The sequence below is a fragment of the Fukomys damarensis genome, unplaced genomic scaffold (assembly GCF_012274545.1).
Source record: "Fukomys damarensis isolate Sample0158 unplaced genomic scaffold, DMR_v1.0_HiC HiC_scaffold_17, whole genome shotgun sequence".
Lineage (NCBI taxonomy): Eukaryota > Metazoa > Chordata > Mammalia > Rodentia > Bathyergidae > Fukomys > Fukomys damarensis.
The window spans coordinates 79,819,072-79,841,814 of record NW_022900929.1 but is presented as its reverse complement, the minus strand read 5'-3'; the positions used below and the strand labels follow the sequence as shown (position 1 = coordinate 79,841,814).

Here is a 22,743-nt window from a genome sequence, read left to right as displayed (position 1 = left end):
CCCCACAGGCCCTCCCCACCAGACCTCCCCAGTACACAAGACCAGATGTTACTAAAAGCTGCTCTAATGATCTTGGTGCAAAGATCTTTTAATGTTGTCGTGTCAAGAAAGCCCTATATCTTCTAGGCTGTTGGGAATGCCAAGACCACCCGCAATGACAACAGCAGTCGATTTGGGAAATACACAGAAATCAGCTTCAATGAGAGAAATCAGATTGTAGGAGCCAACATGAGGACGTATTTGCTGGAGAAATCCAGAGTTGTCTTTCAAGTAAGAATACTTTCCCCAACTTATAAATATTATACCCTTGTATGCGCCACAGACAACCTATGTTGCTCTGCGACTTGAAGAATCAAGTTTTCCTGTCTTTAATTTGCAGTCTGGATTCTTTTAGTTTTTAAAAAGCAGGAAAACAAGTTGGTGGGTGGGATCCGTGGAGTTGAGTGGTTGAGGGAAAGGGTTTTGATTTCTAATTTGAAAGGGCTCCGCCCAGAGAGCGGGCTGGGTCAAGGTCACTGCTGAGTGTCCCGCTGTCCCCATCCACACAATGCTTCCAGTGAATGCTGTCTGCTCTGGGGCCACCCAGCTGGCTCCGGGTTGAGGGGACACATCTGTGTCCTCGGGAACAGCGGTCTCCCAGGTAACCACCTGGGACCCTGCAGTTAAAAGCCTGCCATTCCTACCCCAAAGGGCTGGTCTAACTTGAGGGCCTTTTCTCTGTTTTGCAGTCGGAAAATGAACGGAATTACCACATTTTCTATCAGCTCTGTGCATCTGCCCAGCAGTTGGAGTTTAGGCATCTGAAACTGGGTATGTGAAAGACGCTGCTCAGAGAGGCCTCTTCTGGTAGGGGCTTGAATTCTTGGTTCATTTTCCCTTATTGTTATAATGCACGTTATCTAAACACACACAAAGTGCCCTCCTGTTCGGGAGTGGAGCAGGCATAGGTACCGGAGGAAAGATTCTGGCCAGGTGGGAGGGGCCCAGGCAGGACGTGTCACCGCTTCCCCAGTGACCAGGTGTTAAACTAGGGCCACCCAACAAGCGCCCTGCATGGGCCGCTGCCACAGCCCACTGTCATTGCTTTTGAGCGCCCCTCCAAGGCTGTCCTCTGGCACCAGTGATGCTGCCCGGTCTTCTAGTGGCCTCTCCGTTGCGCTCCGACCCCCTCCGTGACTCGCTGTCAGAGTCACAGTGACATTTCAGTTCTTGTGCTCAAGTGCGGAAGGCCTGGAGTCCCGCTGGCCTGGACCTCCCGTCTGGGCCATGCTGGGTGAGCATTGGCAGAGGCAGTGCCGCCTTCCGGGGTTAGAGGAGCCGCAAAGAGCACGCCGTTTCTGCAGATTTCACAGGGCGGTGCCGTCTGTGCCCTGCCTGCCCTGCAGTGGAGCTGGGATGCAGAGGGCTTCGTCGGGCCTCTGCTGTGCTGGCCGCACTCTAGCTGGGCCAGGGGTATGGGGCACACGGACGCCACACGCATCAGGCACCGCCTGATTGTGTGCGGCCAACTGCAGACCCGCATGAGCGCTTCCGAGCCAGATGGCCAGTGGTGGGCCCTGCCAGGCCTGCTCTCGCCTCGCCCCATGACGCGCCACGGGGGTCCGGGTGTGTGGGAAATGCGAAGCGTGAGGCACAGCTCACTGTCCTTTCGGCCCAGGCCCCGCCGAAGAGTTCAATTACACGAGCATGGGCGGCAACGCTGTCATCGAGGGCGTGGACGACAGGGCGGACATGGTGGAGACACAGAAGACCTTCACGCTGCTGGGTGAGTGAGGGCGCGAGGCGGGAGGACAGGGAGCAGGGAGCGGGGAGTGAGCTTCTCCTTCCCGGGAGCGGTGCTGCTGGCCCAGGCACGGGTAGCCCTGCCTGGCCTGTCGGGACCTGAGACGAAAAGCAGGAGACAGTGGACACTGATGGCCCCATCCGAAGGGCTTTGCCAACCAAGAGTCACTCAGGTGAGCCTTGCAGCACCCTATGGAGGAAAGGCTGCTTTCTCCGCTTTTACGATAGGGAAACTGAGGCACAGAGCCTACAGTGATTTGCCCAAGACCTCGTGGTTAGGGAGGAGTAGCACTGACTTTGTGAAGAATCTCATTTTTATGCAGAAACCAAGTCTCCGGTTTGGGCTGCGGTGTGGCCCCCAGGGGTAGCCTGGGCCGGTTTTGTTTGTTTGTTTTTAAAGCACTAGGTGTATGCTTTATTATTCTGCCAGGTGTTTCTTAATCAGTTGAGCTGACAGACATATCAGGGTTAGGGTCACAATCCACCTTCACAACTTTATAAGCAAACTCACCCTTAAGCCATAGTCAATCCCGGATAAAGACAATGGCAAGCTCCTAATTCCACCTGAGAGGACTGTGCTGCCTCCAGCCGTGGTTAAGGCAGTAACCCTTTCACAACAGCTGGACAGTTCCAGGATGTTTCAAATGTCCAAGGCTCTTCTAAGATTCAGGACAAACTCTTAGCTGTGAATCTTTATAAAAATCAGAACAAGTTGCAAAATCCCCAAGCACAATGGCACAGAGGAAATAGTCCTGTCCCAGAAGAGAGGAGTGTGGAAGGGAAAAGAATCAGAGCGAAGCAAAACACTAGGCCGACAGGGCAAATCAGGTCCTACAGCTCAGCGCTGGCACCAGGACCTGGGGGTAAAGTGAGTCCGAAGCTTTGGGGAGACCCACCCTATGTCCTTGCTGTCTGTGGCCCACAGGACCTTTCTCCGGGCTGGCTCTGCTCACAGAATGGAGCTGTCCTCAGCAGGCATTCCATCTTTCTGGATCTCAGATATCCTGGGGTCTCCACTGCACCTTCAACTTTTATCCTCACAGATTCAGGCACCGCCCTCTCAGGGCCTCCTTGCCTGGTCCCAGGCTTTCCTTTGAAATCAGGGCAGACGTGTCCTGGACCACCCTGTTGCAGAATTTCAGGACTGGAGAGACCACTGGGAATCAGGAGCATTTATTTTAGGTTTTGGGTGAATGCTGTCCAAAGGAAGCGCTTAGAATGAAGGACAAGTTTTAGTTTTATACATTTGGTCAAAAACAAGGGGTGGCCTTCTAGTGACGTGAAAAGGGGGAGCAAGCAGGCTTACAGAAGCAAACAGCAAGCCGGTGAGCCACGTCTCACGGCGAATCCTGGGAGAGCAGGGCATCCAGAACTTTGTGTACAGGACACGGTGGCCAGCCTCACCTGTACCAGACCAAGGGTTACAGCGACAGGGAGGGGCGGCCTGTGCCCGAGGCTGGGAAGGCCTTGTTGTTCTTGAAGTCCTGCTTCCACTTCGCTGGGCACCAACAGTGCCTGCTGGTGGCGGCTGCTGATGGGGACTCTGGCTTCCAGGATTCCGGGAGGATTTCCAGCGGGACGTGTTCACAGTCCTGGCCGCCATCCTCCACCTGGGCAACGTGCAGGTTATTGCAGCGGGCACTGAGAGGTCCTTCATCGGGGTGAGAGTCCTGCCCCTCTCTCCTTCTCAGGGCTGACCCACCGCTGGGCTGGGCAGAGGGTGAAAGCGGGGTGTCAGGGCAGTCGCAGAGCGGCTTCCTCCCCTGGGCCGGGCGGAGCTGTGTGTGTTTTTCTGCTACTCAGCACCTATTTACGGACCTTACGGAGAGCTGCTGGGCGTCAGGGGCTCTGGGGAGACGGCCTGTGCTCCCGCGCCTGGGCCAGGAGGCCATTCCTCTCTCTCCAGCTCACACAACCCCTGCCCCATCCCTGTCCCCAGTGTCCAAGCCTGCAGCCCATCAACACCCTGCACTGCTCAGTGGGTGAGGTGAGCGCAAACCCAGGTAGGGTACAAGGCTCCTTTCCTTGCTGGATCGCCCCAGAAAGGTCAGTGTCTGCCTTCTTGTCAGACTCCTAAAGACTAAGAAAGTGAGTCCCACCCCAAAGTGCCATCACGTGAAGCTTGATCTTGGGAACTTTGCTAAGAAGCACTCACGTGGAGAAGTTAAAACTGACAAACCAGAAATCCTTCGGAAAATCACCAGCTGTGGAGTTAATGGCTCTCACTCATTTATGTGAGGAACTTAGACTGGTGGGCAGATTAAATGTGAGTGAAACCATCTTCCTTAAAAAACCCAGACTCCCACCTCTGCATTTCCTTCGCAGCAGTAGCTATAGAAGAAATTGTCACTGAGAAGGTTTGGTTCCTCCATAGGAGGGAGGACAGCAACAGCTGCACCAGTGCCGCCCCAGCAAGGAGGCCAAGCGTGAGCCCAGAGGGACTGTGACGCTGGTCGGGGGCTGTGTGGGGGTAGGGCAGCAGGACTTCGTACTCCCTTCCTCTGCCACATCCGGATGCCTTTAAAATGCTACCCGGTTCTCCTGGTGCTCAGTCACACAGCACCACCTCCCTGGCCAAATGGCAAGAGCCGCAGTCCCCGCTGGCTGTAGACAAAGGGAGCACCTCCCCGCCCTCTCCTGCCCGGGCTCAAGAGAGGAGTCAGGTGCACCTTGTGCATCCAGAAGCCCCCAAGCAGCTGTCATCGGTCCTGTAGTCACTGGGACAAAATAACTGGCACCAAAGCGTATAGGAAGGGGCGGTTTTTCGGATCATGGTTTCCAGTGGGTTCTGTCCATGGTTGGCCAGCTCCAAGGCAGAACAGCACGATGGAAGGGCCCAGCGGAGGACAGCTGCTTGCCTCATGGCTGCCAGGAAGCAGAGAGCAGGGAGGAGCCAGGGACAGGAGTCCAGGAGCCACTCCAGCCAGGTCCTTCCTCTGGGCAGCACACTCAGCCTGAGCCCATCCGTGGATGAGTCCACGGAGCAGCACAGTACCCCATGGTCCAGTCATCTCCTACAGGAGCCTTTGGGCCGTTTTAGATCTAAACCACAACAGCCCCCTGCTGCTGAAAAGGCCCCTAGGAGGGAGTCCCATGGGTTCCATCTGGTCCTCCCGTGCCACGCTGCCCATGCTAACACGCCTGGAGCCGTGCTGTGCAGGGAGAGTGCCGGCAAACCCACGTGCACATAGCAGAAGTGGTGGCGTGGGGTGCCCAGGGGAGCGTGGCCCACGTTGGTGCCAGCTGGTGTCCCCACTCCCCTCCCACTCGGCTCCAGGCCTGTCACCCCTGCCAGCTTCTGCGTGTGCCTTGCACACCCGTGTGACCCTGACAGCGTTTCTGCTTGCTTTGAAGGAGGATGACGGTCACCTGAAGGTGTTCTGCGAGCTCCTGGGTGTGGAGTGTGCCCAGGTTGCCCAGTGGCTGTGCCACCGAAAAATCATCACCAGCTCGGAGACTGTGGTGAAACCCATGACCAGGCCACAGGCCGTCAATGCCAGGGACGCGCTGGCCAAGAAGATCTATGCGCACCTGTTTGACTTCGTTGTGGACAGGATTAACGGGGCCCTGGGCTTCGCCGGCAGGAGGCACTCGTTCATTGGGGTGCTGGATATTTACGGGTGAGAGCCCTCTGGGTGCCGGCGGCCGCTCCTTCCACTTCTGTCGAGCCTCGCGTGGTTATAAATACCGTGTTCTGTTTCGTGCGTATACAGGGGTGTTCAAGATGTACAGTGAAAGTTGAGATTAACATACTGATTACAGCAAAAGCCACATTGCCATGGATCCCCTCCCAAACCCTCCGTTTCGCCTTGAACACCCTTACCCTGTTCTCCCCACTCCTCTGCAGCAGCTCTGACGTCCTTTCCCGTGTGTCCTTAGGAGGCCCCACCTTATTCGTAGGATGGGGCACTGTGCAACTCCCTGCTCTTCCTCAAAGTCAAAATGAGCGTGAGAGGGAAATATTTTGAGTCAGTTCGGGACACCAAGGCAGCCAGGACAGTGCAACTGAAAATGCTCAGGACAGAGGACTCCAGAGCTGCTCTAGAAAAGGGGCAGTGTTTGGAGGGGGATTCATGGTACTGTGTCCTTTCCTGCAATAACTTTAAAATTTTCCGCCTGCACCATATTTTTGCTGACACCTCAGAGCTGGGTCCAGGCACGGATGGGTGTTGACACCAGTCCTCAAAGCCCCAGGACGCCACCTGCAGGGCCCTGGGCGGTTGACAGGGGAGGCCCAGCCTCCCTCAGAACCAGGTGGTTCCGCCCAGCCCCACATCCAGGGCTGCAGTGGCAGGTCCAGGTCCACTGCCCTCAGACGGTCCTGGCTCCCAGCCGAGCCAGGGGCCCTGGGGCCGTGGGCTGCAGGCAGGAATGGCCTTGCCGCTCTCCCAGGATCTACTGACACGCCCAGGGGAGGTGAGGTCGGTCCCTCCAGATCCCCCGGGCAGGGACCTGGGCTGTCAGTCCTGCCTTCCTGTGTGGAGAAGACAGCACCCCAGGGTCTGCACACTAGTGAGACGCCACCGTGTGTTGCGCCCAGGGTGCCCAGCTCAGGCCGTGGTTCATAGGCGAGCAGCCGCTCAGCGACAGCAGGCCCTGTGGGACGTGTCAGCCGACCTCAGGGTGTGCGGACCCACAGGGCTGCATCCAGACTTGCCCAGAGCCCCACAGACTTCTCAGAAGTTCTCGAAAATCCTTACCTATACAGGAGCGCATAGGTCCTGCTCCAGTTTTTCCTGTTTTAATTTTGTTTCAACTGTGTTTCAGTTTTGAAACCTTTGATGTGAACAGCTTTGAACAGTTCTGCATCAATTATGCCAATGAAAAACTGCAGCAACAGTTTAACCTGGTAGGTGGCTCTCTCAGGACCGGAGCAGGGTCTGGGCCGCGTGAGGCTGTCGCACAGGAGGACGGGGCCCGGGCTGCCTCCCCACTTCCCTGGCTCGCGCCCCTTCCGGCCTCCCCTCCTTCTTCTTTCTCTTCTCTTCCTCCCTCCCTCTCTCCCTTTCTCTCCCTCTTTTCTCTTTTTGCCTTCACATGGAGCTACACCCCTAGCTCGTTGTTTTCTGAGATACAGTCTCAATAAGCCACTGAGTTGCCCAAGCTGGGCTTGAATTTGTAATCTTCCTGCCTCAGCCTCCTAGAGTCCCGGAGTGCTGGGATTACAGGCGTGCGTTTCTGCAAGTTGTCAGTGGTACCTCCTAATTGTGAGATCAAACGTATCCTCCCTCCCATGGAGACAGACAGGATGTGGATCCCAGCGGGTCTCCCCCAGGAGGAAACTCATTAGTGTGAAAGTTGTCCTTGAGGTGAGATCTGGGGCCCAGAGTGGCCAAGCCCGTGAACATGCTGACTGTTAAGTGCCACTCCGAATACTGGCTCTCACATTCCCGTGCGTGGTCAATACAAGAGTCCCCCTACCTCCAGAAATTACGAGCCTCGCTTCTGCACTCTCCTGGAGCCCAGAGATGGGAAAGTCCTGGACGCTTCCCACCCTGTCACACCACACACACACACACAGCGGCTCTCAGTTTTGTGACCACGTCCTCACCTCAGCCTGGCTGTTTCTGAAGCCAAGGGGACCCTGAGATGCTTTGCTAACATCCTTGTCCTGGCCTCTGCCCTCAGCCTGGCTATGCTTCCCTGGAGAGGGCTCGGGCTACGCCTCACCAGCGTGGGCACTGGGGCATTTAGCTCTGTGCACGAGCCCTGGGGGATGGTGGAGGAGGGGAACAGGGACAGCAGGCCTGGCTGCCTCACTGCGTCTGCCCCCAGGCCTGGCTTCAAAGCAGGTCCGGGCCCTGCCTGTGTCCTTGTGAGTGGTTTCTCCTTTCCCTTTCCTGTCCTGTTCGCATTCGGCCTCAGCCCATGCAGATTTCTCACGTGAGAGACTGCTGCTGAGCTTGCTCCCCAGACAGCCAGCTTGGCCCCGCCCTGTCCTCCACACACGCGTGACCTAGCCTCAGAGTGGCATGTGTGCCACTGACCAAGCGCCAGGCCCACCGTCCCTTCCTGCTCTCTTCGTCCCCTCTTCCTCCTCTGTGTGAGTCCCTGGGGAGGGGGCACCATGGTGAGGACCTGGGCCTCAAGGCTGTGCCCTGGCTGCTGCTGCCAAGCTCTGGGTGCCCTGGGTGCACAGGGCAGGCCTGCAGAGAGCCGCTGCCTGTCCGAGGCTTGCCCACCGCCCACCTGAGGGCTCCATTGCTGAGGCCTGAGTCCCCTCCTGTCCCCCCAGTGTCCCTGCCCCAGACCTGCCCTTCGCAGGCTCCCCTGGATGTCACTGTGACCTCCTGCCATGCCTGGGGACCTCAGTGGCTGTGGGCAGACACCACAGGGCAGGGACTCCGGGGGTCTCGCCATGCGCTTGACCCTGTGCCTACCCGGCTCGTCCCTGGCCATCCTTGTTCTAGCTCCCGCCCCCAGCAGGAGCAGAGGGACCCAGGGCACACGGGGTCCCAGGCTGTGCTGCGGGTGACCTAGGCTGGCCCTGGAGATAGGGACCCATGCAGAGTCGCGTGGGGGTTGAGGGTCGCGCACACCCCAAGGGCTTCCGGTCCACACACGAACGCTGAGGCCCTGCCGCGGGGCTGCTCCCGCCTGGCCGTGACGCCACTCTGCTTGCACGCTCACCGCGGCACCAGCACGTCTTCACGCTGGAGCAGGAGGAGCACGTGAAGGAGGGCATCCCCTGGACGCTGGTCGGCTTCCACGACAACCGGCCCGTCATCGACCTGATCGAAGCCAGGATGGGCCTTCTGGAGCTGCTGGATGAAGAGTGCTTGGTAACCGTGGAAAAGCTCGGGGCTTCCAAGCGCTGCTAGAGGGGCCTGCTTCCCGGGCTTTGGAGCTGTCCTTGCAGAGTGCTGGGGCGTCCCTCACTGCAGGACCCCAACTCTGGGACGTGAGTGGCACCAGGCCTCCTCCCTTGGGGGACACCCAAGTCCATCCAGGCCGCGTGAAGCCTGGCGTTACCGCTGGCCACCTGGGTCCTGGGAGCCCTGGGGACCGTCGGGGACGTCATGCCTGTGACAGCCCGAGGGGGCCGCTTCACAGGGGCAGATCTGCCCAGGAGAGCGGGAGGTTGGGCTGACGGGGTGTGTGCCTGTCTTTGCACGTGCGTAGTTACTGTGGCATGCAAAGCTTGTCACAACTGCGCTCTCCTCACGAGTGTCCTCAGCGCCTGAGTCTGGGGAAGCAGGGTGACAATGGGCAGCAGGACCGGCACTCTGAAAGGTCCCCCGGGCCGGGCCACACCAGGCAGGGAAGCCTCCAGGAAGTGGTTTTGCTGGTGGTGATGGTGGTGGTGGTGGTGGTGGGTTTTTGTCGTGTTCTTAGTACTTGGAGTTGAACGTAGGGCCTTTTCACTGAGTTACATCCCCAGTGCTTTTTGGTTTTCATTTTGAGACAGGGTCTTGCTAAGCCACTAAGTTTCCCAGGCTGAGCTCAATCTTGCCATCCTCCTGCCTCAGCCTCCTACAGTGCCAGGATTACAAGTGTGGCTTCTAGAAGGTGTGTGCACCTGCTCTGCGCAGGAGTTTCCCAGAGCCCAGTGTCACAGAGAAGCCACCCAGGAATCATTTAGACTCAGGGCAGAGAGCTTTCTGTGTCTGGGCTGGATATAGCTGGTGTTCATGATGCCCAGAGTGAGGAGCAAGCTCTGCCGTGTGCCAAGGCTGGGTGTGGGAGTTCAGCCCAAGAGGTGCCAACTAGGCAGAGAGACAACGATGACAGCGGGGCTCTGGGTGCGGAGGGCAGCAGGGTGCCCTGCTCCGTGGGAAGGAAGCGGCTCCCAGGGCGGCCCCGGGTTTTCCAGAACTGGGGGACTTCCGGGAAGCACCCTGAAATGCTGCCCATTGTGCAGACGTAGAAACCTTCTTCCACACGGCATCCTACGGCCATCTCCTTTAGTTTAAAATGCTTTGTTTCTGCATTATTGTCCTGGGCTCGAACTCAGGACCTTGCACTTGCGAGGCAGGCACGGCCCCATTGAGCTAAGTCCCGGCCCAAAGTGTTTCGTTGCTCAAGGCAGTGCGTCCAGTTAGAGATCACTCCAGAGCCCCGTAACTATGTGTGATTGGTATTTGTCAGTAGCAGCAGAAAACCACTCGGGCTGAGGAAGGCGCCGGGGCGGGCGGTGGCGGGGGAGGCACAAGCTCAGCCCCCGCCCCCCGGGGCTCAGCATGCGTCTCGCTCCGTCTCAGTCCCTGTTCCTCTCCCGCTCTTTGGCTTGCTCTTCTCTCCAGTTACCACACGGAACCGATGAGAACTGGCTTCAGAAGCTGTATAATAACTTTGTCAACAAGAACTCTCTATTTGAGAAACCCAGGATGTCGGACACTTCCTTCATCGTCCGGCACTTTGCTGACGAGGTGTGTGACGTCCGTCGTCCTGCCTGTGCTGTCCACACGGCCTGAGCGGTCCGGGGCAGTCATCACCTGAGCGTCCTGTAGCCTTGATGAGGGGTGTGTATGGGACGAGGACTGAGTGCAGGGTCTGTGCGCCCGGCTGCATTCCCAGCCCTTTTCATATTTTGAGACAGGGTCTCGTTACATTTCCCGGGCTGAGCAGGACTTTGCCCTCCTCCTGCCTCAGCCTCCCAGGATGCTGGGATTGTGGGCTTGCAGCACCATGTCCTGTTTGTTTAACCAGTCTTAATATTCTTTATGACAACTGTCCGGCTTTACTGCGCCACTATGCTAAGGACCTCATTTCTGGACTTGGGATTTAGTGGGAGTCCGTGATCCTCTTCAGTTTGTTTCCAGTGACCTTGTGAGTGACACAGTGTGGTTGTTCATGGTGATAAAACTCACCTCTTTCTTGCAGTTTTCTCCTTCTTAAACCAGTGTCTGTGTTACAGAGGCCACGCAGGGTCCTTCAAGATGATGATGTTTTCTGGCGATCTTTGTCTTCTTCCCTGCGCGTGTTCCATTTTATCTCTTGTTAAACGATGTTACTTTCCTAAGAGTGGCCCACGTCCTGTCAGGAGAGCATCAGACATTTGCCCGGCTCCCACCTGTAATCTCAGCACCTGGGAAGCCGAGGCGAGAGGCAGCCACTGAAAACAGCTCCTCTGCCCTCTCTCACTGGGCCAGCAGGGCCAGCACAGCAGCTCTCTGGAAGGATGGGCGCAGCCGCCTGGCACTGTATCCACAGGGCGCTTGGCCTCAGACGTGGCCTCAGCCTGGACCCTTTGCCACCCGAGCCACACCTTGGGGACCTGTGCCTTTGGGGTCATTTTAAATAGCATTAGTGTGTGCAGTGCTGGGATTCAACCCAGAGCCTTTTCATACTAAACAAGCGCTCCACTGCTGAGCTGCACCCGAGTCTTAGATTAATTCTCAATACATTTTTTAATTCAGGAAAGACATGTATCACAAATTAAAACATGCAACCATGCAACACCTGTGATCTCTGCTACTCAGGAGGCTGAGGTAGGAGAATCACAAATTTGAGACCAGGCTGGACAACTGAGAGAGACCCTGTGTTCAGATAATAAAAAGGTGCTGGGCTATGGCTCGGGGTGGAGCACTAGCCTAGGACAAGTGAGGGTCCGAAAGCCTCCAGGGTCTGTGCGGGTGCAGAGAGCTCTGGAGTCAGAGGCCCCCGTGTGCCAGGTGGCCTGACCCGGGCGGGTGGCCCTGGATGGCATTGGGCCTCTGCCCAGCAGTGCTGACTCAGCCGCCCGGCCAACACCGCTGAGCCTCCCTCTGCGTGGTGGCCTGGAGCCAAGGGACCCTGAGCCAGGTGTTCACGTGTGACTTGCACATGCCACAGGGGTTAGCAGAGTGGGCAGTGTGCTGCAAAACTGAGGCAGGGAGCACTGGCTTTGCACTGAGTCCTTCACCAATTTCCTAAACTCGAGCCGACAGCATTGCTGCTACAGGCCGGGGCTGAGCTTCCCTTGAGGTCAGCTGCATTGTAAGCCGTAACCTTTCCTTAGAGAGGGGCTGGGAGGGGAGCTTCGTGTCCCTGTTATCTGCCTCTGGAAACCCCACATCCCTCCGGCAGGTGCAGTACGAGTGCGAGGGCTTCCTGGAGAAGAACAGGGACACCGTGTACGACACACTGGTGGAGACCATGAGGGCGAGCAAGGTTCGTGAGGGGCCACTGAGGGTGCTCGCCGTGTGATGGACAGGGGCATGGCCATCACCGGGAAGGACAAGGGTGTGACTACGCGTGTGTGTGGCCGTGACCCGTGCACACTGCCTGGGAGGTGGGCGTTGTGGCTTCCAGATATCGTGGCATGGAAGCATGCGATGGCTTCTTGCAGCAGAGGGAGCGGCCGGTCACCGTGCAGCGTGGCCACCAGGGTGTGGTGGGAGGAGGTTACGGCCGTGGTGGCTGCAAGCTCAGTCCTGCCACGTGCACTTACCGTGTCAGGCTCTGGCCCACGCCCGGCAGGCTGGCGGCCCTGTCTCTCACTGAGCACTTCCTAAACCTGGAGAACCAGGGTTACTCGCAGGGCAGCCTTTGTCCCGGGTGACCGGACAGCGTGTCCACTTCACTCTTCCCACCGGGTCAGTGCCGGCCAGGTTTGGTTTTCCAAGTGAGCTGGGCCTCACGTGCACTTACCGTGTCAGGCTCTGGCCCACGCCCGGCAGGCTGGCGGCCCTGTCTCTCACTGAGCACTTCCTAAACCTGGAGAACCAGGGTTACTCGCAGGGCAGCCTTTGTCCCGGGTGACCGGACAGCGTGTCCACTTCACTCTTCCCACCGGGTCAGTGCCGGCCAGGTTTGGTTTTCCAAGTGAGCTGGGCCTCACGCCTCACTAATGCACAACCAGCCAGGTGTGTGCACTGGCTCTTCACACGGCCCAAGCTGGGTCCAGTCTGCAAGACGGAAATCGTCTGGCCACCAAACACTCATAGGAATCCAGATTCTTCACTGGCAGGGTGCTGTCTTGGGAGACTTAGGAGCGTATTGTTTAAGGAACAAAATATGAGACTCCGTCTGAGAGGCGACAGGCATTCACAGAAAACTGATAGATGAGGTGGTGCTGTGCACTCAGGGAGGCTGAGGCAGGAGGATCACAGGCTTGAGCCCAGCCTGGGCAAATTAGCACCTTAGCAAGACCCAGTCTCAAAAATACATAAATACAAGGGGCTGGGGATGGAGCTCATTGCAAAGGTCCAGGGCTCAATCCCCACCACTGAAAAAGGGAAAGCAAAAGGAAGAAAAGAAAATGGGTACAAAGCACAAAGGGAGCACCTTGAGAACGAACACATGACCAGCTGTGTGCGGCAGGAGGTGCGGTGAGGGGTGCGGCGGACAGCTGTGTCACGGCCGTACATAAATACAAGGGGCTGGGGATGGAGCTCATTGCAAAGGTCCAGGGCTCAATCCCCACCACTGAAAAAGGGAAAGCAAAAGGAAGAAAAGAAAATGGGTACAAAGCACAAAGGGAGCACCTTGAGAACGAACACATGACCAGCTGTGTGCGGCAGGAGGTGCGGTGAGGGGTGCGGCGGACAGCTGTGTCACGGCCGCCCCGAGGCGGGTCCCCCCGGGGATGAAGCCCAGCAGCAGGCATCTTCGGACCTCAGTGGGGAGCAAGGTACCGAGGGGCTGGGCGGGGCGGGCAGCCCACAGCAGAAGCACAGATGCCCAGACCCAGCGGCCCCGCCTGTGCTCTCAGGGGCGTCACCTGCCCTGCCCGTCAGTTCCGCAGCTCGCTGGCCCTGCTCATGGAGACGCTCAACACCACAACACCCCACTACGTGCGCTGCATCAAGCCCAACGACCAGAAGCTGCCCTTCGAGTGAGCGGTGGTGCCCCTGCCTGGGGACTTGGCTGTAGCCATGGCTGCTGCCCACCTCTGGGCTTGCCTGACTCCGGCATTCTTGCCCTTTGCCTCTGTGGCCACAGTCCAGGCGGAGCCTGCTTTCCCAGGGCCAGGCCAGGCCTCCGGCAGGGGTCTAGGGAGAAGGTTGAGGGGCAGAAGATGTGACCCTGACCAGGGCCTGTCCTCCTGCCTCTCAGCCTCCGGGCGCTGGGAGACAGGCGTGTGCCACCCTAAGCCCTCCGCTGTCCCGCTGCCTGCGCTGTCCCAAGCCTCTGGACAGGCCACGGAGGCACTGTCCCTGGATGTGTCAGTCCCTGTTCTTGGGAGCCCTGGGCCCCAGCGTCCCCACGGCCCCTGTCCCTGCGAGTGATGCACCGTCGCCTCTGCTCCCCTAAGGTTTGACTCCAAGAGAGTTGTGCAGCAGCTGCGAGCCTGCGGCATCCTGGAAACCATTCGCATCAGTGCTCAGAGCTACCCGTCCAGGTACGGCCGCCGAACTTGGGGTGTGGCGCCCTGAGCTGCCACATACACTCAGCTTCCGGGAGGCCAGAAGAGGGCGATGGGAGGCTGCAGGGGACAGAAGTCAGCACCCGTGCCCACCCCGCTGCCCCTGCTGGTGTGCTGGACAGGATGGGCATGATGGCAGCAGCGGCCACAGGAGGAGCTGGAGGAGCAGACTCGGGCCTCGGAGTCTGGGGGCCTGGGCAGGGCTGTCGTCACTGAGCCACCCCGCCACATGTGACCACAGTGCTGTGCTTGCCCTCGGTGTCCAGGTGGACCTACATCGAGTTCTACAGCCGCTACGGCGTCCTCATGACACGGCAGGAGCTGGCAGCCGGTGACAGGAAGAGGGTGTGCATGGCGGTGCTATGCAGGCTCATCCAGGTGAGTCCCTGCGGCCCCCCACAGGGTCCCCAGCCCAGCTCCCTTTGAGGCCTCAGGAGCCTCAGCCAGAGCTGTCACAGTGAGGAAGGGGCCCTGGGCACTGTACTGGAGACTGAAGCTGGCTCACTCACCTGATGGCATATCGCCCTGCCTCAGCCTCCCAGCCCAGGGCATGGCCACTGCGATGTGCAGCTGAGGTGGGTTAGGTTGTCACTGAAGCCGTGAGTTAGGGTGGAAGAGATGGAGACCTGGTGGCCAGGAGGGGATGGCGCAGGGCACCCAGGACCAGGACAGGAGCCAGAGCTCCAGCTCTCCACCCTCTGCAGGAGGCAGAGGTTCCCAGTGTCCTGGCTGGGTCACAGAAGGCGACCCGGAAGCCCCAGCCAGTCTCACCTTCTTCCTCCAAAGCGGCTCCAGCCCACTCTGGGAGGGAAAGAGCTCGGGTCCTGGCCAGGGATTTCTGCTGTGTTGGGAGAAGATGCTCCAGGCTCAGGGCGGGGGCTCTGAGCTACGCGTCCTCTCCCACCTCTGCCACTGTGAATCCAGCTTGCACCTCTGAGGATCTCGTTTGTTCTTCCAGGACTCTAATCAGTACCAGTTCGGCAAGACCAAGATCTTCTTCCGGGCAGGACAGGTGGCGTACTTGGAGAAGCTGCGGCTGGACAAGCTGAGGCAGGGCTGCGTGGTCATCCAGAAGTGCGTGCGCGGCTGGCTGCAGAGGCGGAGGTTCCTCCGTGCGCGACACGCTGCCCTCGTCATCCAGCGCTACTTCCGGGGCCAGCAGACCGTGAGGTGTGTCCCAGGAGGTGTGGTTGTGCTCGGGCCCCTGCCCGGGGACTGGAAATGCCCAGGGCCAGCGGCCTCCTAGGGACACGGGGCGAGGGTACCAAGAGAGCCCCTACGTGTCTGTCTGCGATGGTGGGGCCCAGTGCAGGGAGAAACCACACCGGGGCCGGTGCGGGAGCCCAGCCCGGCACAGGGTCACGATGCCCGGAGGTCCTAGGAAGCAAAGACCTCCCTGTGCCTGTGGGAGAGCATGTGGCCTGTTGCTCTCCACAGCCCTGGGGCTGGTGGTCTCAGCTCCTTCCCAGTGGCCGAGTGCTCCAGGGACAGACAAGGAGGCAGTCAGGCCTCTTCCTGAGCTGGAGGCTGAGGCGGGCAGCTTCCGGTTGCTACCATGAGTCCCAAGGTGGTCACTCCTAAAGAGGGAGCTCATTGCAGCCCACAGTCTGGAAGTCTGCTGCTGTTCTGGGCCTGCCATTGGGCCCAGGTGAGGCCCTTCATCACAGCAGACGCCAGGAAACCTAGAGAGGACAAGCCCTAACCCCGGGGCCCCAGAGCTCCCAGCGGCTCCACAGGTGGGGACCAGCCCGCTGCACGGGACGTGGGACCCTGCAGAACCCAGGCAGAGGCTGGTACTCGCAGGGACCTGAGCCATGAGGCAGTGTCCAGATGCAGCCCAGCACAGTGGCCACACTTGGGCACCCTGGCGATCAGGATAGCCCTCCTCTGACCAGTTCAGGTGCTGGGGCCTCCAAAACCCACCTCCCCTCAGCTGTCCCGCTCCATAGCTGGCCCAGCACCCAGTCTCTTCTCTCCCAGCAGAGCACTACTCTGTCCTCCCCTCCGTAGCTGGTCTCCCTCACCTGGCTCCACGACATTATAAATCCTGCAGGAAAGCACTTTGTCCTCCCTCTGGTCCTGTGGTTAGAGATCCACACTTTCTGCAAAGGGCCAAGAGGGAATCTGCATCCTGTTACAAGGACACAGCTGCATCCACCTGCTTCCCGTCTATGGCTAAAGTCCCAAGGCTGGATACACTGTTTTTATTTATTTATTGGTACCAGGGATTGAACTCAGGTCCTTGTGCTTTTCGGCACCACTGAGCTACATCTCTGTCAGGGTACACTGTTACTTAAAAGACATTTGTCCGATCAGAAGGCTGAGAGCTCTGAGCAGCCCCACCCAGTTCCTGACGGTCACACTGCGACAGAGGAGCAGGAGGGGTGTGCGTGGGTGGGGTGTCCTCGCTGATACAGCCTGTCAGCAAGCTCCTTCCTCCCCACCCGTGTTTCCCGAACCCAAGTGCGGTTTCTGGGCCACCTGTCAAAGGTTCCTGCCCTTTAGCCACGCCACCCTGGGACCCAGGCTTCCTGCACCCAAGCCTCAGGCACCTTCTAAGCCTTCTCCACCCATGAATAGCAGGCACTGCTCTGTCCCGGGGGACTTGACCATAACTGGGCCCGCAGACCCGGGCCTCAGACCAAGCTTGCTGATGCCTGAGCTGGACGCTCGTGCTGCATCTTGAATGAATGAAGAAGTGAATGACTGAGTGACAGAGGGGGAAGGAGTGAATAAGCAGGTGCAGCTCCGGGGCGCGGCCACCCTGCCGTGGTCCCTGGGGCGCGCGTGGAAGGCAGAAGTATCCTGAACTGGCAGCATGTGCACTGCCACCCGGGTTCTTTGGTGGCTGGAATGAGCCTGGCCTGGGCCGGCCTTGAGCTGCCAGCGTGGGGGCCCAGGAGGTGACACAGGGTGTGGACCCCCTCCGTGGGGCAGCCCAGGCTCACTCCACGCTCTGTCACCAGGAAAGCTGTCACCGCACAGGCCCTGAAGGAGGCCTGGGCAGCCATCGTCCTGCAGCGGTACTCCCGAGGGTACCTGGTCCGAAGCCTGTACCGGCTGATCCGTGTGGCCACCATCACCATCCAGGCGCACACCCGGGGCTTCCTGGCCAGGAGGAGGTACCGGAAGGTAGGCGAGGGGCCAGGCAGAGCAGGCATCGTGTAGGGCACACAGGACACACAGGTCAGCGCAGGGCGCGCTCGCTGTGTCTCCGGCTGTGGTGCTCGGCTCTGGCTGGCGACAAGAGTCCTCACACCAGCCCTGGGCCAGCGGTGAGGCACCGTGACATTCAACGTGCATTGCTCCGCAGATGCTGGAGGAACACAAGGCCGTGATCCTTCAGAAATACGCACGGGCCTGGCTGGCCAGGCGCAGGTTCCAGAGCATCCGCCGACTCGTGCTTAATGTCCAGCTGGCCTACAGGGTTCAGCGTTTGCAGAAAAAACTGGAGGACCAGGTGGGTGGCCTCAGTATGTCGTCCATGTCCCTTTCTAATGGATTTGTGTCACTCTGGACCAGATCCTCAGCTCTGCGTGCAGATTCATGCCCGGCAGGAGGGTCAAACAGCTCACACAGAAGCCCTGACCTAGGAAATACAAGCACACTGTAGAGGTGGCCACACGGGGTTGCACAAGGTTGTATAGGAACAAAGCAGGAAGTGGGGCTAGAACCCAACCTGGCGCCAATTGCCAGGACCTGTGTACAGCTGTGCTTCTCCAGGCAGAGTGCCTTTCCCGAGTGTCCACAGAGCACTGTCTACCACACTCTGACTCGCCTGCGGGGGTCTGCACTGTGCTGGCGGTAGGACAGGCCCGTCTGCCATCTGCAGTGGAGGGTGTAGCGGCAGGGAGTGGGTCTAGAAAGCCTCCTGCCACCTGGGCCTGGCTCTGCAGCCCCAAGGTTCCCCTGCAGCTGACCCTGAGCCCCCTGGCTGGGCTCTGAATGGGGAGCCGGGCACCAATGAGCCACAGGGTCCTATGGCCACTGTCACGTGGCCGTGTGTGTGGCGTGGTCCACGGGCGGGGTCTTCGGGTGGCGGTGTCCCATCCTGCAGTCCGGGTCCAGGCTAGGAGTGGGTGCGGTCGGCTCCTCTGAGCCTCCTGTGGCTCACTGCCGTCCTCTACCTCACACACCGTTCCCTTCTGTCCCCGGGGCCCCTGTAGCCGCTGCCAGCCCGAGGCCCTGCCTCACATGTCCAGGGTGCAGGGTCCGTTAGGGCCTCAGCCGTGGTTCGGAGGGGACCCTGCAGCCCACGGCACCAGGGTTGTCCTGCAGCTGGGATGGGGCGGACCCCACGTTCCAGCCTGAGTTGTACTCGAGCCCCAGCCAGAGAATCCCTGCCACACGTCCATGAAGTGGAAGGTGTGATGGTGAGTCGCATCCTCCCCACAAGTGGACCTCCAACCCTGTCCCTGTCCTGCAGAACAGGGAGAACCATGGCTTGGTGGAGAAGCTGACCAGCCTGGCGTCCCTTCGGGCCGGAGACACCGAGAGGGTTCAGAGGCTGGAGGCGGAGCTGGAGAGGGCGGCCACCCAGCGGCGCAGCGCCGAGGACAAGGACAGGCGACACAGGGACGCCATGGAGCAGGTGTGGTCGTGCAGAGGGGATGTGAGGGTTCCTTCCTGTGGGGGACACGTCCCAGGGGCAGAACGGGTGGCCGTGTGCAGGGGAGGGAATGGGACAGACCTGGGAGGGGCTGATGTGCAGAGAGGCGAAGGGCAAGCTGTCTCCCAGGCAATGAGCCCCGAAGTCATCCTGGCTGCATCCCTGTCAGGGAGGTTCCAAGGCCCTGTCCCGGCTCCCACAGACCCGGCCCGGGAAGCATTTTCCCAAACTACAGCGTAAAGCCGGGGGAGAGTCTCACCTTTGCGGTGTAGGAAAAGCAACCGACCAAGGGAGGTAGAGTCCTGGATTCAAACCTGGGCCTGGCTGCTGTCCAGCTGGGAAGTCGTGGCCAGTTCACTCCCCTCTCTGAGTAAGACAAGAACACCGCACCAAGACGGACGTCACTGTCCTCAGGGGACGAAGGGCAGACGAGATCGCTTGGCCAGATGCCCATTAGAGGACCTGCAGCAGAGGGCACCTGCTGCCAGGAGGTGGCCTTCGTCACCGTCCCTGTCGTGCACCTCCAGGGTCCCTCAGTGCTGCAACTGGGAGGTGACAGTGCCCGTGTGTCCCTGCTGCCTTGATCAGCTGCCCCCAGCAGGCACATGAGCAGAAGCAGAGCAACAGAGCTTCCACCAAGCTTGAGCCGGCCTGGGCAGGCGATCTCCGGTGCCCTCCTGAGGTCCCCATGCTTCCCGGCAACCCGGGGCTGGCGTGGGACAAGTGTCCGCTTCCAGTCACCTGGAGCCCCACATGTGGAACTGGGGAGAAAGAGCTAACGCAGGAGCATTTCACCGGGAAACTCTGACCCACTTGGAGCGAGGTTTTCAAAGGAAGTTACTCTGTTTTTTCTTTCCCCTTGCTAGAAATTGGCAACACTGCAGAAACATAACTCAGAACTGGAGATACAGAAAGAACAAATACAGATGAAGCTTCAAGAAAAGACGCAGGAGTTGGAAGGTAAAGACCAAGGTGGCCTCTGCTCCGTGCGTAGGACAGGCCAGTGAGGCTGGCGTGGAGGAATCCACCCAGGCCAGGACCAGCGTGGAGATGCGTGGTACCGGGTCGGGTGAGCTCCAGGAGAGGCCGCGCCTTCGGGGTGAGCGATCGGTCTCCATGAGGGTCTGCGGGTGAGGACGGAGGGGCCAGGCAGCGCCTGAGTACCTCAGGAACGCCCTTCCCGGGTCCTCCAGGAGCACTGTGGCCGTCGTGTCCGGGCCGATGCGCTGTGAGGTGGCCTCTCCGAAGACCTGCAGGTCAGAGGAGGAGACGGCCGGGCGTGGGAGGCCCGGAGGGCCTCGGGTGGAGGTTCACTTTCTCCTCCGCAGCCCTGGTCGGTGTCGTGGCACAGTTACGCAGGGCAGCCTTGACAGGAGCTTCTGCTGCTAAGGTTCTCAGCCCTCCAGAGCCAGTGGGCAGCCGCTACATTCACCCCATCCTTCCGCCAGAGTTCGACCTGGGCTGTGCTAGACATTTGGTGTGGCACGGTGGGAAGTTTCCACCTCCCAGGTGGCAGCTCTGCATCACACCACGGGGCTCTTCCACCTGCTGTCTCCCAGCACTGCCACCCCTCTCTGCCCGGGGGCGCTGCACAGTGCTTCTCTCTGGCAGGTGGAGGCGCTGGCGGCAGGGGTGGCTCAGATGAGGCCCCAGGCCCAGGTAATGTCAGGAGCAGCTAGGCTGGGCAGGGACCTTGGCCCCTGGGGAATCTGCTCAGCCCACTGCCGGTCTCTGTATCCACTCTACTCCTGGACAGCGGTCATGTTTTTTTCTGACTTCTCTAAGTGCAGTCTCCCTGGTGAGCATTTCAGTTTGGGAAAACCCAAAACTGACTTGTCTGGGTGGATAAGTTCTCAGCCTTCTGGGAAACAGGCAGCACTCATACTGCATCTGTGACCACTTGTCCTGCACTCAGGTGCGGCAGGCATACAGGCACCTGCAGCCTGCCCTGTGACCAGGCAGGAGTGTCGTCAAGCACCGTCTCCTGCTTGGAACTTTTTTGGTGTCCTGGGGCGAACCACCCCAGAGCAGCTCCCCAAGCCGTGAGCGAATGGCCGAGGTGGCCAAGCCCAGACCTGGAGCCAGGTCTTCTGGTAAACTGGAAATTGGCTTCTAAGTTAGGGGTTCAGGGTCCCCCGTGCCTTCTGTCTGACTCTGACACTTGATTCAGGGACATTTGACACTGTGTTAGACAGACTAGTGACCCCCTGGCTTTTTGTCCTTCGAACGAGTTATTTGGAGACCTGTCACCGGGCCTCCCCTCCCTTCCCTCGGGCCCAGCCCACGGTGAGCAGGGACGTCACCCTGATGACTCACATGGGCTCAGGGATGCGGTGCCATCACAGCAGTGGGCGGTCCCCAGCCTCGTGACTCCTGCCGGGCAGGCTCCCATCCCCAGTCACTGGCTCTCTCTCCTGCTTCCTCCTCGAGGGCGGGCGACACCATGCTGTCCTCTGGTTATTGGGGTGCTCTTGTCCTCCCCTCCTTGGGACATCAGGCAAGGTCTGGAGAGGTTTCTGTCACAGGTGGAGAGGGGTGCTGCTGACTGCTGGGGGTGGAAGCCAGGGCTGCTGATCAGATCCTGCAACACACAGGATGGCTCCTCTGGATGCCAAAGTGACACCAGGCGTCTGCCATGCGGAGCCTGTCGTCCCCTTGTGATCTTCCCCTGAAGGCTTCTACTTCTGAGGGCGTCTGTGGTGCTCAGGCTTCTAACAGAAACAGTCGGGCCAGTGGACGTGCTAGAGACGAAGCAGTTTAGCCATAGGTTCCCACGCCAACACATCTGCGTTCTCTGAGGCCCCACCTCTGTCTCCGGTGTGTGAAAAGCGTCACTCTCGCCTGGAACTCAGTAGCAGGGAACACTGCGTGATGGTTCTCACAGCCACGCTTCCCTACGCAGGCACTGGTTTAGCAGCCGTATTTCAAAGAAATATTCATACTTCTCTTTGCACAGAAAAGATGGACAAGCTCACCCAGCAGCTCTTGGACGACGTGCAGAGAGAGGAGCGGCAGAGAACGTACGGTCCTGGCTCGCCTTCGTGGTGCCGCTTGCACCTCTCTTCTCAGCTGCGGGCAGCGCAGCACCGTGCGGGAGGCCGGGCTGCGCTGCCGTGGCAGTGACACTGAGGCCTCAGCCCACACCGCACACGTGCCACTGGAGTTGGGTGTCCGCGCACTTCGGGCGCCGGGGCTTGCTGCGTACTCGTTTCTGAAAGGCCGGGCCTGTGGGGTCTGGGTATCTCCCTAACATGCATGGGGCTGGCAGCATTTCAGTTTGAAGGGATTTTTTTATATTTTGGACTCATTGCTTAGACCTGACCAGCTGAGCAGCCCTGATCCAAAACTTCAAAATCTGAACGTGTTCCCAGTCTAAAACCTTTTGAGCAGCATGGTGGTGACCAGAAAGTTTTGGATTTCAGAGCATTTCAGATATCAGATTCTTCAATCTAGGAATGCTCAACCTTTATTAATTTGCCCAGGATCAAACTGAGCAGCTGGTGGGTCCGTGGGACCGGGAGGGGCCGAGGCAGCGTGTGCCTGGGCAGCAGGGCGGCGGAGACCTGTTAGGCTCCCTGTCCTTCGGAGGAGCGGAAGTGCCTTTACCTTGGGAACAGGCAGCGCCACCATAGCTCCCGACGAGCCCATCTCCCCCGTGGGGCACAGGGGTCTCCCCTCGTTACTTCCAAATGCGCGGCGTTCGAAATCAAAGACTCTCGAGTCAGTTCAAAATGAGTGCTTCTCTCCTCTGCTGACTAGAGTTCTCGAGAAGAGTTTCGAGCTGAAAGAACAAGACTACGAGAAACAGCTGCAGTCCCTGAGAGACGAAGTTCGGTCTCTGAAGCAGGAGAAGGCACAGCTGCGGCAGGAGCTGGAGGAGGAGCGTGTGGCTGGGGACAGCCTGAAGGGGGAGGTGGCCCGGCTGACCCAGCAGGCGAAGGTAGCTCTCGGTGACCCACCGGGGACGGCAGTCCAGTCCCACGGGGCAGGGTGGGCCGTGGGAGCCCAGGTCGGAGCCCGGCCCTGAGAGTCGTCAGCACCTGTGTTCTGTGTGCTAGCCAGC

At 59.3% G+C, this 22,743-nt stretch overlaps 1 protein-coding gene across 1 annotated transcript in view; it reads left to right on the top strand.

Annotated features, from left to right (window-relative positions):
• Window positions 1-22,743, top strand: part of Myo5c (myosin VC) — a 65,133-nt gene that overhangs the window by 14,903 nt on the left and 27,487 nt on the right. Inside the window, exons 6-26 of the mRNA XM_033765329.1 lie at window positions 127-270; window positions 729-810; window positions 1,658-1,765; window positions 3,337-3,443; window positions 5,137-5,402; window positions 6,550-6,631; window positions 8,424-8,564; window positions 10,026-10,151; window positions 11,791-11,906; window positions 12,016-12,092; window positions 13,227-13,336; window positions 13,443-13,540; window positions 13,961-14,047; window positions 14,338-14,449; window positions 15,030-15,241; window positions 17,038-17,203; window positions 17,385-17,531; window positions 18,498-18,662; window positions 19,547-19,640; window positions 21,637-21,700; window positions 22,440-22,620. Coding sequence (XP_033621220.1) covers window positions 127-270; window positions 729-810; window positions 1,658-1,765; window positions 3,337-3,443; window positions 5,137-5,402; window positions 6,550-6,631; window positions 8,424-8,564; window positions 10,026-10,151; window positions 11,791-11,906; window positions 12,016-12,092; window positions 13,227-13,336; window positions 13,443-13,540; window positions 13,961-14,047; window positions 14,338-14,449; window positions 15,030-15,241; window positions 17,038-17,203; window positions 17,385-17,531; window positions 18,498-18,662; window positions 19,547-19,640; window positions 21,637-21,700; window positions 22,440-22,620 — 2,685 coding nt within the window. The remainder of the gene's footprint in view (window positions 1-126; window positions 271-728; window positions 811-1,657; window positions 1,766-3,336; window positions 3,444-5,136; window positions 5,403-6,549; window positions 6,632-8,423; window positions 8,565-10,025; window positions 10,152-11,790; window positions 11,907-12,015; window positions 12,093-13,226; window positions 13,337-13,442; window positions 13,541-13,960; window positions 14,048-14,337; window positions 14,450-15,029; window positions 15,242-17,037; window positions 17,204-17,384; window positions 17,532-18,497; window positions 18,663-19,546; window positions 19,641-21,636; window positions 21,701-22,439; window positions 22,621-22,743) is intronic.